At 62.7% G+C, this 12,157-nt stretch overlaps 2 protein-coding genes across 2 annotated transcripts in view; one reads left to right on the forward strand and one right to left on the reverse strand.

Annotated features, from left to right (window-relative positions):
• Positions 1-657: 657 nt before the first annotated feature.
• Positions 658-4,567, forward strand: KCNK15 (potassium two pore domain channel subfamily K member 15). The gene is made up of 2 exons (XM_062202369.1): positions 658-940; positions 2,662-4,567. The coding sequence occupies exons 1-2, from the start codon at positions 658-660 to the stop codon at positions 3,345-3,347; spliced, it is 969 nt and encodes a 322-aa protein (XP_062058353.1). The 3' UTR covers positions 3,348-4,567.
• Positions 4,568-7,850: 3,283 nt separating this feature from the next.
• RIMS4 (regulating synaptic membrane exocytosis 4) overlaps positions 7,851-12,157 on the reverse strand; it is a 57,645-nt gene continuing 53,338 nt past the window's right edge. Inside the window, exons 3-6 of the mRNA XM_062202370.1 lie at positions 11,847-11,959; positions 11,476-11,577; positions 10,777-10,916; positions 7,851-8,452 (exon numbers count right to left, since the gene is read on the reverse strand). Of these exons, the coding sequence (XP_062058354.1) occupies positions 8,234-8,452; positions 10,777-10,916; positions 11,476-11,577; positions 11,847-11,959 (574 nt within the window). The 3' untranslated portion in view covers positions 7,851-8,233. The remainder of the gene's footprint in view (positions 8,453-10,776; positions 10,917-11,475; positions 11,578-11,846; positions 11,960-12,157) is intronic.

The following is a 12,157-nucleotide window of genomic DNA, read 5'->3' on the forward strand; positions in this document are numbered from 1 at the left end:
CATGACTTTCAGGTGTGAAGAATACCCCAAACAAGAGCCTGTGAAGACCCCGTGTGAGGCCGCCTGTCCTGCCCCCCTCCCCTCCCCACCCCACCACCCCTCCTTCTCTGGGCTCCTGCCAGCTGGTTTCCCCGCTGTTCCCAGCGGCTGCGCCAAACTTCCCTCGGCTTTCACGCAGGTCCTGGCGCTGGAGTCTCTCCCCAGCCCGGTTCCTCAGTGGCTTCCGAGCGGGCGGCGCGTTTTGCTCCGCGGGGCCTGCGGGCGGCCACCCCTCCTGCCGGGGAGATCCCCGTGCGGACCCCGTTTCGTCTGCACCAGAAAGACCTGGCTACAAATGGGCCCGAAGTCCCAGGACCCGTTAGAGGTGGGGACAGAGTGCCTGGGACCTCCGCTCCGATGTCGCCGTTAGCTGACCCGGGGCCGGTAAACAAAGGCAGACGGACGCGATCCCGCTGCGCGGCAGTGGCTGAGAAGCCCTTCGGGCTGCCCCGCGCCCCGGCCCCGGCCCCGGCCCCGCCTCCGGGCGCCCTCGCAGCGCCGCGCCCCTCCCTCTCCCGCCGCGCGGGCCGGGGCTTGCGGGGGCGGAGCGCGCCGTCGGGGCGCATGGAGCGGATCGGCCGCGGCCCGCAGCCCGGGCGCGGGTCCCCGGACGCCGGCATGAGGACGCAGAGCGTGCGCGCGGCGGCGCTCACCGTGTGCATCCTGTCCTACCTGCTGGTGGGCGCCGCGGTATTCGACGCGCTCGAGTCGGAGGCGGAGAGCGGCCGCCGGCGGCTGCTGGCCCAGAAGCGGGGCGAGTTCCGCCGAAAGTACGGCTTCTCGGCCGAGGACTACCGCGAGCTGGAGCGCCTGGCGCGGCAGGCCGAGCCGCACCGCGCCGGCCGCCAGTGGCAGTTCGCGGGCTCCTTCTACTTCGCCATCACCGTCATCACGACCATCGGTGAGCCGCGCTCGGTCCCACCTCCGCCCCTGCAGAGCCGGGCTGCCCGTCCACGCGGGCAGGGCCGGGCGCAATCAGCAGTGCTCCGCAGACGCCCCGGGGGCAGGGGGCGGGGTGGGGGGGGCGGAGTGGCGGAGGCTGCGAGAGCAGGTGGCCGGAGTTGCATGGCAGTATGACCCCAGACTCCCTGAGCCACAGGGCGGGACGATCGCCAAGGAGAGAATTCGTGGAGGAAGTTGTAGCGCAGGGCCCAACTCAGGGACAAACGACAAAGAGGGACTTTAGTTTGGCAGCAGTTATGGGCCCGAGGCTGTCGCGCCGGTGCCTGGGGTGTAGCGAGCCTCTGTTAACACCGGGCAAGGAAGACAGATTACCGCGAGCTTGGGGCCTCCCCCTGCGGGAGCCACAGCTGCTCCGCGGCCGAGTCTGGCCCGCCAGCTGTCGCCGCGCCTGCTGTCCCGCAGGTACCTGGTGAGCCACAGCTGGGGGAGTCAGACCAGGAGAGAGGCCGGCTCTGCAGGGCTCCCGGCTCGCGCTGGCCCCGCCCCCTGGGCTCCGGACCCAGAGGGAAGCGCTTGCCTTGGAGAAGGTTTCTCAGCCAGGCTCTTGCAAGGCCGGGGTGAGCTGAGGGTTCGGCGGCCCTGTCCGCCAGGCACCCAGACTGGAGCTCTGCGCTCCAGGCGGCCGTCTTCTCCTGCAGCTGACCCTACCTCTCTGAGCCCTGCTGTCCGCAAAGGCCGAGCCCACTCGTTCCCACCTCGCCAGGTGGGTGCCAGGGCTGAGTGAGATCAGGCTAAAATGACGGGCCCAGTGCCTGAGGCGGGGGAAGCATTGTGCCTTAGGTGCCGGCCGCGGCCCCCTCCTTCTGTCTGGCACCCTTGCTGTCGCTTCTGGGCTCAGCCAGGGCTTTCTGTGCTACCTGGGGTGGGACCCCTTGCACCTCTTCTGCCTTCCCCCACATTCTCCCAGGCCTCCTGCCTGGGTCGGGTCTCTTTTCCTGGCTGTTCCCCTCTGACACGCATCTGGGGAGCTTTTCCTTTTCGGGCCAGCCCCCACCCACTGTGCTCCGGGGTCGGCCCGCTGGCACTGCAGCCTTGCTGAGAGCCAGCTCCATGGCCCAGGACCTCGGAGAGGCAGCCAGAAGGGAGGATGGTGGTTCATGACGAAGGACCTGAGCCCGGTGTCCTCATCTGCGACATGGAGCCAATGAGATGATCCCATATAGTCACGGGGCGGCGGGGGTGAATAGGATAACCCATGCAGCGTACCTAGCATATGACTGTCATCATTCTCTGGCAGACCCTGGCGTCACAAAGCAGCCCTGGCCAGCTACCAGCCCTTTCACAGCGAACCCTTCCTCCCATACAGCAACTGGCAGCCACGCACCTGTGCCCTGGCCCTGTCATTTCAGTGGGACCAGGCAGGGAGTGGCTTTTTTGGCTTCTTCTATGCAGCATTTTATGTTTGGGACCCACTCCTTTCTGTCCCCCTCCTCCCAAGATCCCCATGTTGGAGCGTAGTGCAGGCTGTGCACCCCCCCAGGCACGGGGCCGGCCTTGGGGCTGTTTACAATCTGGTTGGTTGTGAATCACCATGCAAGGTGTTAAGGCAGGGAGTGGGAAGGACTTGGTTGGAACGGGTGCGGGCAGACTGGCGGCGGGGCTCCGGCGCGTTGAGGATGCCATCGGAGCTCACTGCAGCTCCTCCACTCCCCCGCACAGGCTACGGCCACGCTGCGCCAGGCACGGACTCGGGCAAGGTCTTCTGCATGTTCTACGCGCTGCTGGGCATCCCGCTGACGCTTGTCACCTTCCAGAGCCTGGGCGAGCGGCTGAACACACAGGTGCAGCGCGTCCTGCTGGCGGCCAAGCGCTGCCTGGGCCTGCGGCGGGAGCACGTCTCGGCGGAGACCGTGGCGGCAGCCGGGCTGCTGGTGTGCGTCGCCACCCTGGCTCTCGGCGCCGCCGCCTTCGCGCACTTCGAGGGCTGGACCTTCTTTCACGCCTACTACTACTGCTTCATCACCCTCACCACCATCGGCTTCGGAGACTTCGTGGCGCTGCAGAGCGACGAGGCGCTACAGAGGAAGCTGCCCTACGTGGCTTTCAGCTTCTTCTACATCCTCCTGGGGCTCACGGTCATCGGCGCCTTCCTCAACCTCGTGGTCCTGCGCTTCCTCGCCGCCAGCACCGATGCCCCCGAGCGTGCTGCCCGCCGTGCTGGCCCGCTCCGTCTGGGGGCGCCCGCGAGCCGGCCCCGCTGCCCAGCCCGCGCCAGAGGCTCCCGCTGCGTCCACCAGCTAGAGACGGGGGCCTGCGACAACCCGAGCTTCTCGCCCCCCTTGAGTCCTGGGGCCAAGCGTGGCAGCCGGGCAGACAGACCCCGGGCCAGGCGAAAGTCCGTCTGATGGCCTGACCCAGGCTGATCTCACACCCAGTGCGGAGGGTCTGACTTCAGCCATCAGTGCGCCTCCCACTGATGGGGAGAGGGGTGACAGGCCATGGCAGTCCCCTTGCTTCTCTCCGGGGACGCATTACAGTTGCATCATAAGCAAAAGCCGGACCCTACAGTCGCCCGGTGGGTGTAGGTCCCTTGTAGTCCAAGCTGTAAGAGAGCATGGCCCCATCAGCACTTGGGGAGGGGGCACAGCACAAGCTGCATCAGAGCAGACATGGGTGGCCATTGTGTTCCGTTGTGAGGAGGCCAGTTTTCTGCTGTCCGGCCACTGCACACCTCCCAACAGAATCCTTGCTGGGGGAGCACAGGGCGAGAGATGGGTGGAGGGGCACTGTGGTGTATCCAGCAAGTGGGCTGGTCTCGGCTCTGCATGGACCGCTGCCTCTCATCCCCCTGGCCCAACATGAGGGGCAGAACTGGCCCAGGTGTGAGTGACCCCCGCCCCACCCCGGAAAGCTGAAGCTCCTTTTCCCTGGCCGCACTGGCTTTGCCACGAGGGCGCCCTGCAGGCACGGATCTCACTGACGCCCCCTGGGTGCTGGGGGATGAGCTGACTTCTGGTTCCTACCATCACCTGCGTCCTCTGGCCTCAGTTTCCCCATCTGTAAGATGACCGAGTTCATCCAGCACCCTGGCCTCTCTGGGCAGGCCCCTGCGGGTCATCCCAGCAGCACTCAGCTGCCTAGGCAGAACTATTTCCACATGAAGGAAGAGCAAGCCAAGTTAGAAAAGCCAAAAACTTTAATTTTCAACATGAGCTACATGGGCATGAACACAATGCAGTGTGACCCACTCCAGCCCAGGGGTCCCAGAAACCCTCCCCCCCCAAGGCCTGGGTGGCACCTGCTCCTGGAGCTGGCGTGTGGGGAAGGTGGGGGCTGGAGACGCCCCAGCCTGAGGACCCAGGCTCTTGCCTTCCTGCCCGCCCTCCAGGGGACAGTCGTGGAGTGAAAGGGCTTCAGAGGCAGTGTCCGTGGCCCCGGGTACAAGTCTCCACTCTGTCCTCCCAGGATGCTGGGTGCGGGTCCGAGCCAGGTGAGCTCGTGGACGGGCACACTTTCTGTCCACACTCTTGGCAGACACAGGCCCCTCAGAGGCCTGGGGGTCACTACAGGGGGACTGGGCCTGGCACAGCAGTGCTACTCAATAAATAAACGCAGGTGACCTTGCCAATGCAACAGCTGTGCCTCCAGAGGGAGGGGACTCTGTGCTGTTTCTGAGCCCACAATGCGCCCAGGAGCTCCTGGCTCATGGGGCTGGATGGTGACGCCCCGGACAAAGGGCACCGCCGGAGCTGCCCGCCTTGTTGCCTCCTGGCAGAGAAGAGCAAGCTCTGGGTGCCGGGGGACCAAGTCCTAGCCCTGGCTCAGCTGCTCACTCAGCTGGGGGCGAGCAGTTCCCCCTCCCAAGACCTCGGATTCCTGCTGTAAAATGGGGCAGACAACACAGGCCTCCGCCTGCCAGCAGGGTCAAAGGGCACGGCAGGTAAAAGCCCTCAGCAAACAGGAAAAGCGCTCCCAGAAGGCCAGGTCTCTCAGATCCACAAGTCTGGGGAGCGTTTCCCTAAGATGAGAAGTACCACCACCACTGCTCCTTCCAGTCCCCGCCATGGACCGGTGCTTAAAGAAACACACAAAAAACTCTCCCTGTGGTTGGTGCTGGAGACATTATGGCGGCTGGAGGAGGGGTTGGGGACCCCAGGCAGGCAGTAAGGCCTTAAAACCAGCACACCCTCAGTCAGCTGGGGCAGGGCCCCTGGAGAGCATGGTCTCCCTGGCAACCATTCCACACCCCACCCCCACGCCCAAAAAAGTTACCTGCCCAGAGATGGAACCAACAGGGCTGGCTGTGCAGCTGGGGCTCCCAGGTCGGAAACACTGATCGAGGCACACGTGTCCTGGGCAGGGGTCTCCCGTTGCAAGGCAGGAGATGCCCTAGGGAGCTGCTAGTTCTGCCCCTTTGGCTCATCTGCTTGGGGGGAGGGGGGGTTCTCGGCCAAGTCACTTCTGTTCCCGGGCCTCGGTCTCCTAACTTCTCAGATGGGCCATGATGTGTTCTTAGATGGCTCCAAAGAGGGAGGAGGGAGCGTGGCGAGGGCCCCCGCCTTAGCCCGTCCTGGCTCCAGCCCAGGCTGGTGGTGCCACCGAGCACGCAGGGACCCCAAGGGGTGGCTCTCCCCTTGCCGAGTCTCGGTCTCCTTCTCTGTAAAATGGGATTGAGTGATGGCTCCCAAGGCCCCTTCCCTCCAGGATAAAAGGAGGATTCTGGAGGACGAACGTGGAGATGGCTCCCCCGATAGAAGGGTCATCACTCTTGGAGACCTCAGGCCCCAGAAAAGCCCCAGCTCCATCCTTTCTGCTCCTCTCCAGGTGGTGGCCTTTGGGCCCCAAAGGATCAGACAGCGGCTGGGCCAGGCTGGGCTCAAAGGCCCGCAAAGCTAACAATGAAAACAGCCACTGCCCCACCCCAGGCCCCATCCCTTGGTGAGGACACAGTGGCTCCCGCACCCAGTGGTCACAGCCCCTTGGGGGGGGAGGGGGCACGTGCTCACAACAAGGATACAAAGAAGAAACAGGGCTCCAGCCCCCACCCCACCCCTCCAGGAGGTAGGGGAGATGTCACAGAACAAACAAGAAAGTCACTGAGGGGGCCCTCAGAGGCCGCCCCCAGGGTGTTATTGCTTTAGAGCACATCCTCTCTCTCTCAAAGGCTGTGCAGGCTGGGGGGAGGGGAGGGGCAAGGCAGCCCTGAGCTCCTCCGCCCCCTGCTGGAACAGCCAAGCTCTGCCTCATCTCTACAAAGCCCCTTGGACAACCACAGCTGACGGCCAGGGAAAGAAGGTGCTCTCCTGGCTCAAAATATTCCAAATGATGAGTAATAAACAGTGAGAACTCGCGTGGGTGAAACCCAAAGGGGCGAGGGACAGACCCCGGGGCCTCTGAAACAAGTCCATCCACAGCCCTGCCCCCAGCCCAGTCCCGGGAAGCTCCGAAGCCCTCTGGCATAAAAGGCGCTTCTCCACCCACCCTCCCAGCCCAGCACAGGTCGCTCCATGGAGTGCATCCAAGTGGATCAGAACTTGGCAGCATCCCAGGCTCAACCAGGCAGTGGAGAGGAATCACCTGGTGGGACAGGGAACAGGGTGGACCCAAACAGCCCAGTGTCCTCCATGGACAACAGCGCCCTCTTGAGGAGACCAGGCCTCTTGGTAAAGCCCGGGGCAACCCTCAGCAATGCCTCTTAAAGAAAATCAGTACCAAGGGTAATAAATCAGAACATCTGAGTATAATGGGTAGCTCCAGCTACTACCCTACAGGGCAGGGGGCAGGAAGAGAGAGGAGGAGCGGAGGGGCCGGCCTCCAGGGAGCCAGGCTGCCTGCCGGATCCCGGCCCAAGCCAATGCCGAGAAGATGGCCCCCTGGAATGTACTTGGGTCTCCCCTCCACCCCAGCCTGGGACTCTAAAGACTACATATGAGCTAAGAACAGGCCTTGAACACTACCTCTACCTAGCTAACCTGGACTACGCCCTACACAGCAGGGACTAGGTACAGAGGAGAGGAGGCCACTGGGTACCTCCAGGGTGGTCGCAGAAATGTGCTTCTATGAAGAGGGGCCGCCTGCATCCTCCCTCGCATGCAAAAGGGCTCCAGCTGCCCCAGGAAGGGCGGGGCCAGGAAGGCAGCTGTGAGGGCCTCCTGGAGAAAGGACCCCCAATTCTAACCGCAGCCCTCCTTGCCCTCTCCCTCCCCTACCACCCACCACCTTTCCTTGAGCCAAGGTTAACTGAGGCCGGGCAGTGGGTTCTGCCCTCAGCACAGGATGGATGGTTTAAAAAGACTAAAATAGGTGGGGGGGCTCTATTACCTCCCCAGACCCCCGGCCTGCAGGCAGAGGGGTAGACAAGATGACCTCATCCAACACGGATGGGTTTTCCTAGGTAGGAAACCCTCCCCTTGGCACCACCAGGCCCACTCCCAGCTCTCCCCAGCCTCTCCTTCCAATCCACCCCCGCAGTGCAGACATGGTGAGCTGCCTGCACCCTGGGTTCTGGAAACTCAGGGCCACTCTGCTTTGCCAGTCTCTAGCAGAAGACACACGGCACGGTTCTTCCCAGCTTGTTGCGGTTCCATGGAGCAAGGCACCCCTCGGGCCTCTGCCAGGCTCTGGGTGCTTCCTCTTTTCCTTCAGTCCCTGCTGGGCCCCAGTTCCCAGAGCCACTGGAAAAGGGGCAGGCAGGAGGGGACGGACAGACGGACTCGGACAGGCTGCGGCAAAACTTCCACAGGCAGGCAGAGGGAGGCCCGAGCTCCTCTTCACGCGGGGGGCTCTGGGCCCCTGGGAGCTGGCTCCGGATCCTTGCAAAGCTGCCCCGTCGCTCTGGGGCAGGAGTAGCTGCCTGAACCCGGTGCCGCAGGAAAGACACTTGCTGGTAATTGGCACCATGGAGATGGCCGGCTGGGTTCTGGACTTGGCTCCGGGCAGCGAGCTTCCAAGGAGGCGAAGAGGGGGCGGGGCTGGACAGGGCTGGGGCAGGAGAGCGTGTGCTTTGCCACCTCAGTCTTTTCCATCTTCCAAGTGCAGCTACGTCCACCAGGTCAAGAACGGGCCAAGTCCAAAGTGCAGCCAATCCCACAGGGAGAGGGGAGGTCTCGGGGGCAGGAGGCAAGGGGGTGAGGAGGGGCCCGGGGCGGGGCAGGTCTCCCTGTTCTGCTCCCCCACACGGCGGGAGAGAGCCCCGTCCTCCTCTCTTCAATGTGCCCCTGGGCCTGGGGTCCCAGGTCAGGGCCGGGTCGTCTCCAGGCCATCTTGGGAAGCCCCTCCCCTCTCCCCGGCATTAAGATCGCTCGCCACAGGGCCCCACGGTGCTCTCCAGGGACAACTGAGACGCCTGCCGCAGCAGGGGGCCTGTGGCCGGGTCCACCATGGAGGAGGTGGGGAAGAGCTTGTACCAGCCCACAGCCAGGGTGCTCAAGTCCAGCTCCTCCAGCAGCACGCGGGCCACTCCCATGAACTGCTTCCGCTCCATCCGCCCGTAGTTGCCCCACACGATCACCTGCGGGGCAAGAGACACAGCAGTTGGAATCCTGCCAGTGCCAGTCACAAGCCTGCAGCAAGAAGAACCCGGCTCAGCCCCAGGCGCGATGCACCCGAGTGCCGTGGGTTCTTCCTCCTTCAAATCTGACGTCCGCTCCATCCCCCAGGGCCCTGCTCCTGCGGGCTGAGGTCACCAGCTTCCTGCCTCCGCTCCCAGCCTCTCCGTGTTCCAACCTCCACGTGCCCCATCTCCAGGAGCTGGCCCTAGTCCTCAGCTTCCAGGCACCCCTCCCCCGCCATCGGACAGTGTCACAAAGAGCCCAGCGCAGCAAACAGGCTGGCTTCTGCCTTCTCCTGGCCTGCCTTCCTCCCTTCTTGGCCAACACCCTCTTGGGGCTGCCAGCGGGAAGGGCTCATGGCTGCAGGACCCTCGCCGTTCTACTACCCCGTCCCCCTCTTTGAAGTGCGCTGGCTCACCGTCCAGCAGAGCCGAGGGCACAGCCCTCAGACTCAGACCCACACAGGCGCCATTCTCAGCTCTGCTGCTTGCATATTCCCTATGATCTGGGACCTTGTCTGCCAGTGCAATGATCCCAGCTCAGCTCACCCTGCAGCTGGGGAGCCAAGGATGGGACTTGAGCCCCTCCACGGCACACACAGAGCTGGTGCCATTGTTGACTGTGTGTCAGGAACTGTCCAGGCCATGCTAACAACCCTTCAAAAAGTGATCAATCCCATTTCACAGATGTTTAGACTGAGGCTCAGTGACATTAAACTATTTGCCCTCCAAGTCACCAAGGCAACTGGGCGGGGGCCCACTTCTGCTGTAGGGATGGCGTCGTGGGCTGAGCGCCATTCTCCCCAAAGGCAGAGGTGGGAGGCCTAAGCCTCAGCGCATGACTGCAGAGCAATGTTTGCAGACAGGGCCTTTAAGGATTCGGTGAAGTTGAAATGAGGCTGAAGGGTGTGACGGGTGTCCCTGTAAGGGGAGGGGACCTGGACGCACACACACAGCAGGGGCGTCACTCAGGGCCAGTCCTTCCCGCCCTGCGTTGGTCACCCAGCACCCAGCAGCAAGGGTCCCACCCCCACCCACCCCACATCCCTTATACAGATGCACCCCGAGGATTTCCTAGAAGTCTGGGCCAGAACACACAAACTTTTGTCCGTGGGGCCCAGTGTGGTCTCCCGGTTATTTTAAATGGTCTCCGAGTGCCTCCAGATGAGTGTGGTCCCTGCAAGCATTTGGGCAGCAACAGAGACATCGCCCCCACGGCAGCACAGAGCCCGCCAGGACCGCCCACGTGAAGCAGGTGCCCTGCCACGGGTGCTCACTGGACTCACGGTGGTGTCCTCCTTCCTATTCTGTCCCCTTTTCCAGAAAACACTGTTGAGACCCACCAAACTCACCCCTGGGTCTCAGCCCATAGGGTGCAAAACTCAGCTCTAGAGGGGACCTGGACCTCCCAGTTTAGCAAAAGTCCCACCTTCGTGGCACCTTGAGACACCCTGACTGGTGGATGCTAGGACTGAGGTGCAAGCCCCAGGCGCCCAAGGGGCAGCTCTGACATTAGGCGCAGGGCTCCTGTGGGCACTCAAGCAAGCCCTGCCCACCCCTGATGGGCAGCTGCTCCTGGCTTAAGGCTTGAGAGACCAGAGAGCTGGCGCTGTGGCACAGCGGGGAAAGCAGTGGAAGATGGCCCAAATCCTTGGGCCCCTGCACCTGTGTGGGAGACCGGAGTGGGGGAAGCTCCTGGCTCCTGGCTTCAAATCAGCTCAGCTCTGATCATTTGGGGGAGTGAACCAGCAGATAGAAGACCTCCCCCCACCCTATAACTCTGCCTTTCAGTAAATAATCTTAAAAAAAAAAAAAAAAAAAAAAAAAGGCCTGAGCGACCACGAGAGTCCTTCTAATGGCTGGAACCAAACCTTTCCCAGGCCCGCAGGCTGTCATGCCTGTGTTTTCAGTTTCTAGAATTGGATGACGGTGATGAGGATGATGGTGGTGATGGTGGTAGTGGTGGTGGTGGTGATGGCTGGCACTGGTACAGAACTTATTACAGAAACAAACCTATAAGTACTTTTCTGGCCCACAGCAGAGCTCTCCGTCATAGCCATGGCATAGGTATGTCCCATTAATACCCCCACTTCACAGATGGAGAGGCTAAGGCTCCAAATGGTTTTCAAAAGAGCACAGTCAGCTATGGCACTCAGGTCAACCACGGTGCTCCATCTCCTCCAGGCGAGGCTCTCCGGGGCCCCTCCCTGTCACTCTAGCACACTCGTGTGTGCACACACGCACATACATAAGCACGCACACACGTGTGTGCCAGCAGCTCTCACCTGCAGGACTTTGCCCTGGGGACTCTCAGGGAACAGCAGCACCTGGTTGTACAGGGGGTCCAGCGACTTGCGAGCGACTTTGGTCTTCTTCTTGGCAATGCAGACGCCGTTCTCGAGCAGGTAGGCCTTGATGTAGGCGGCTGCGGGCAGGGGCCGGCGGTGCACAGGTTAGTCTGGCGCCTTAGTGCACAAAGGGTGCCCACCCACAGCTGGGGACTGGAGTGCCTCTAAGGGCGCTGGGGAGGAGCAGCAGGGCCAAGTGGGGGTGGCTGGCAGGCAGAGCCAGAGCGGGGTGGTCCTGCCTCTCCCACTGCTCGCTCTTCAACTCACCTGTCTCCCCTCGCAGCCCACGACTCACCCATACCTGCTCTGCCTTCAGCATCCATGTGCTGACCCGCTCCCTGCACAAACACTTGCTGAGCACCCACTGTGCGCCAAGCACCCTACTAAGCACTGGGGTGTAATGATGGACAGGAAAGACAATCCCGGCCTTCTAAGGGCCTAGTCCAGTGGGGCAGACCAACAAGTTCAATAGAAAAATCTCACCTGGGTCCCGAAGCAAACCTTACACACTGGAGTTGAGACAGAGGGGTTCCCCAAAGTTGGACCCAATTTTCTCCCTTCTAGAGTCTGGATGCCCCTTGGGACGTCTTCGCTGACCTCTCCCTGGCCTTCAGTGGGGGAGGGCAGCCCCCTCACCTGGCAGTGTCTTGGAGCCTGGCTTGGCTGTCAATCCCCTGGCCTGGATGATGTCCACTTCCAGCTGACCGTTCCGCTCCTGCAAGCCGATCTCCACATCCCCTGGGAGAGCCCCAAGACAGGAGACTGGGAAAGGGCTCAGGAGCTCGGGCAAGGACTCAGCACTCCTCGTGGCTTCAGGACGCGGCCCCGGCCCTGCCCCCACTCCCAGCCCAAAGCCACACAGAACCAACTCCCTCCCCAAGGTCAAGGGCCCTGCTGGGGCTGCAGAGTATGCACCAGGCTCCAGGCTCACAGGCAGAGGGGATGAGGGACAGGCCTCTAGGGACGCCCCCTCCCCAGCCATCTGCAACAGGTCTAGGGGCACTCACCCATGGGCGTGGTGGCCAGGGTCTGGCGGCCCACAAACTGCGCTGGCCCCATGCTGCCCAGGAAATCACTGAACTGGGCGTCTGATGCTAGGCACACTCCCCCGTAGTTGAGGCTGCAAGAAGAAACGAGACAACCGGCGTTCCCTGGGGCCCACGGGTCAGCGGGAGAGGTTGAACGACCCTCCGACACCTCCCCTGGGTCTCAGGCAGCTTTGCTGGCTGTGACAGCACCTTCAGCCTGAGCACAATCAGCGACAACCTGCCAGGTGGCCGCAGCTGGGTGGGATAACGTGGCTGGGTGTCCGGCATGG

This window comes from Lepus europaeus, chromosome 10 (genome assembly GCF_033115175.1).
Source record: "Lepus europaeus isolate LE1 chromosome 10, mLepTim1.pri, whole genome shotgun sequence".
In the NCBI taxonomy this organism is placed as follows: domain Eukaryota; kingdom Metazoa; phylum Chordata; class Mammalia; order Lagomorpha; family Leporidae; genus Lepus; species Lepus europaeus.

Bases quoted from the DNA above. Each gene is read 5' to 3' on its own strand.
- KCNK15 (XM_062202369.1), top strand. From the start codon at position 658: ATGAGGACGCAGAGCGTGCGCGCGGCGGCGCTCACCGTGTGCATCCTG. The intron at 941-2,661 runs GTGAGCCGCGCT...TCCCCCGCACAG, and splicing joins CACCGTCATCACGACCATCG to GCTACGGCCACGCTGCGCCA.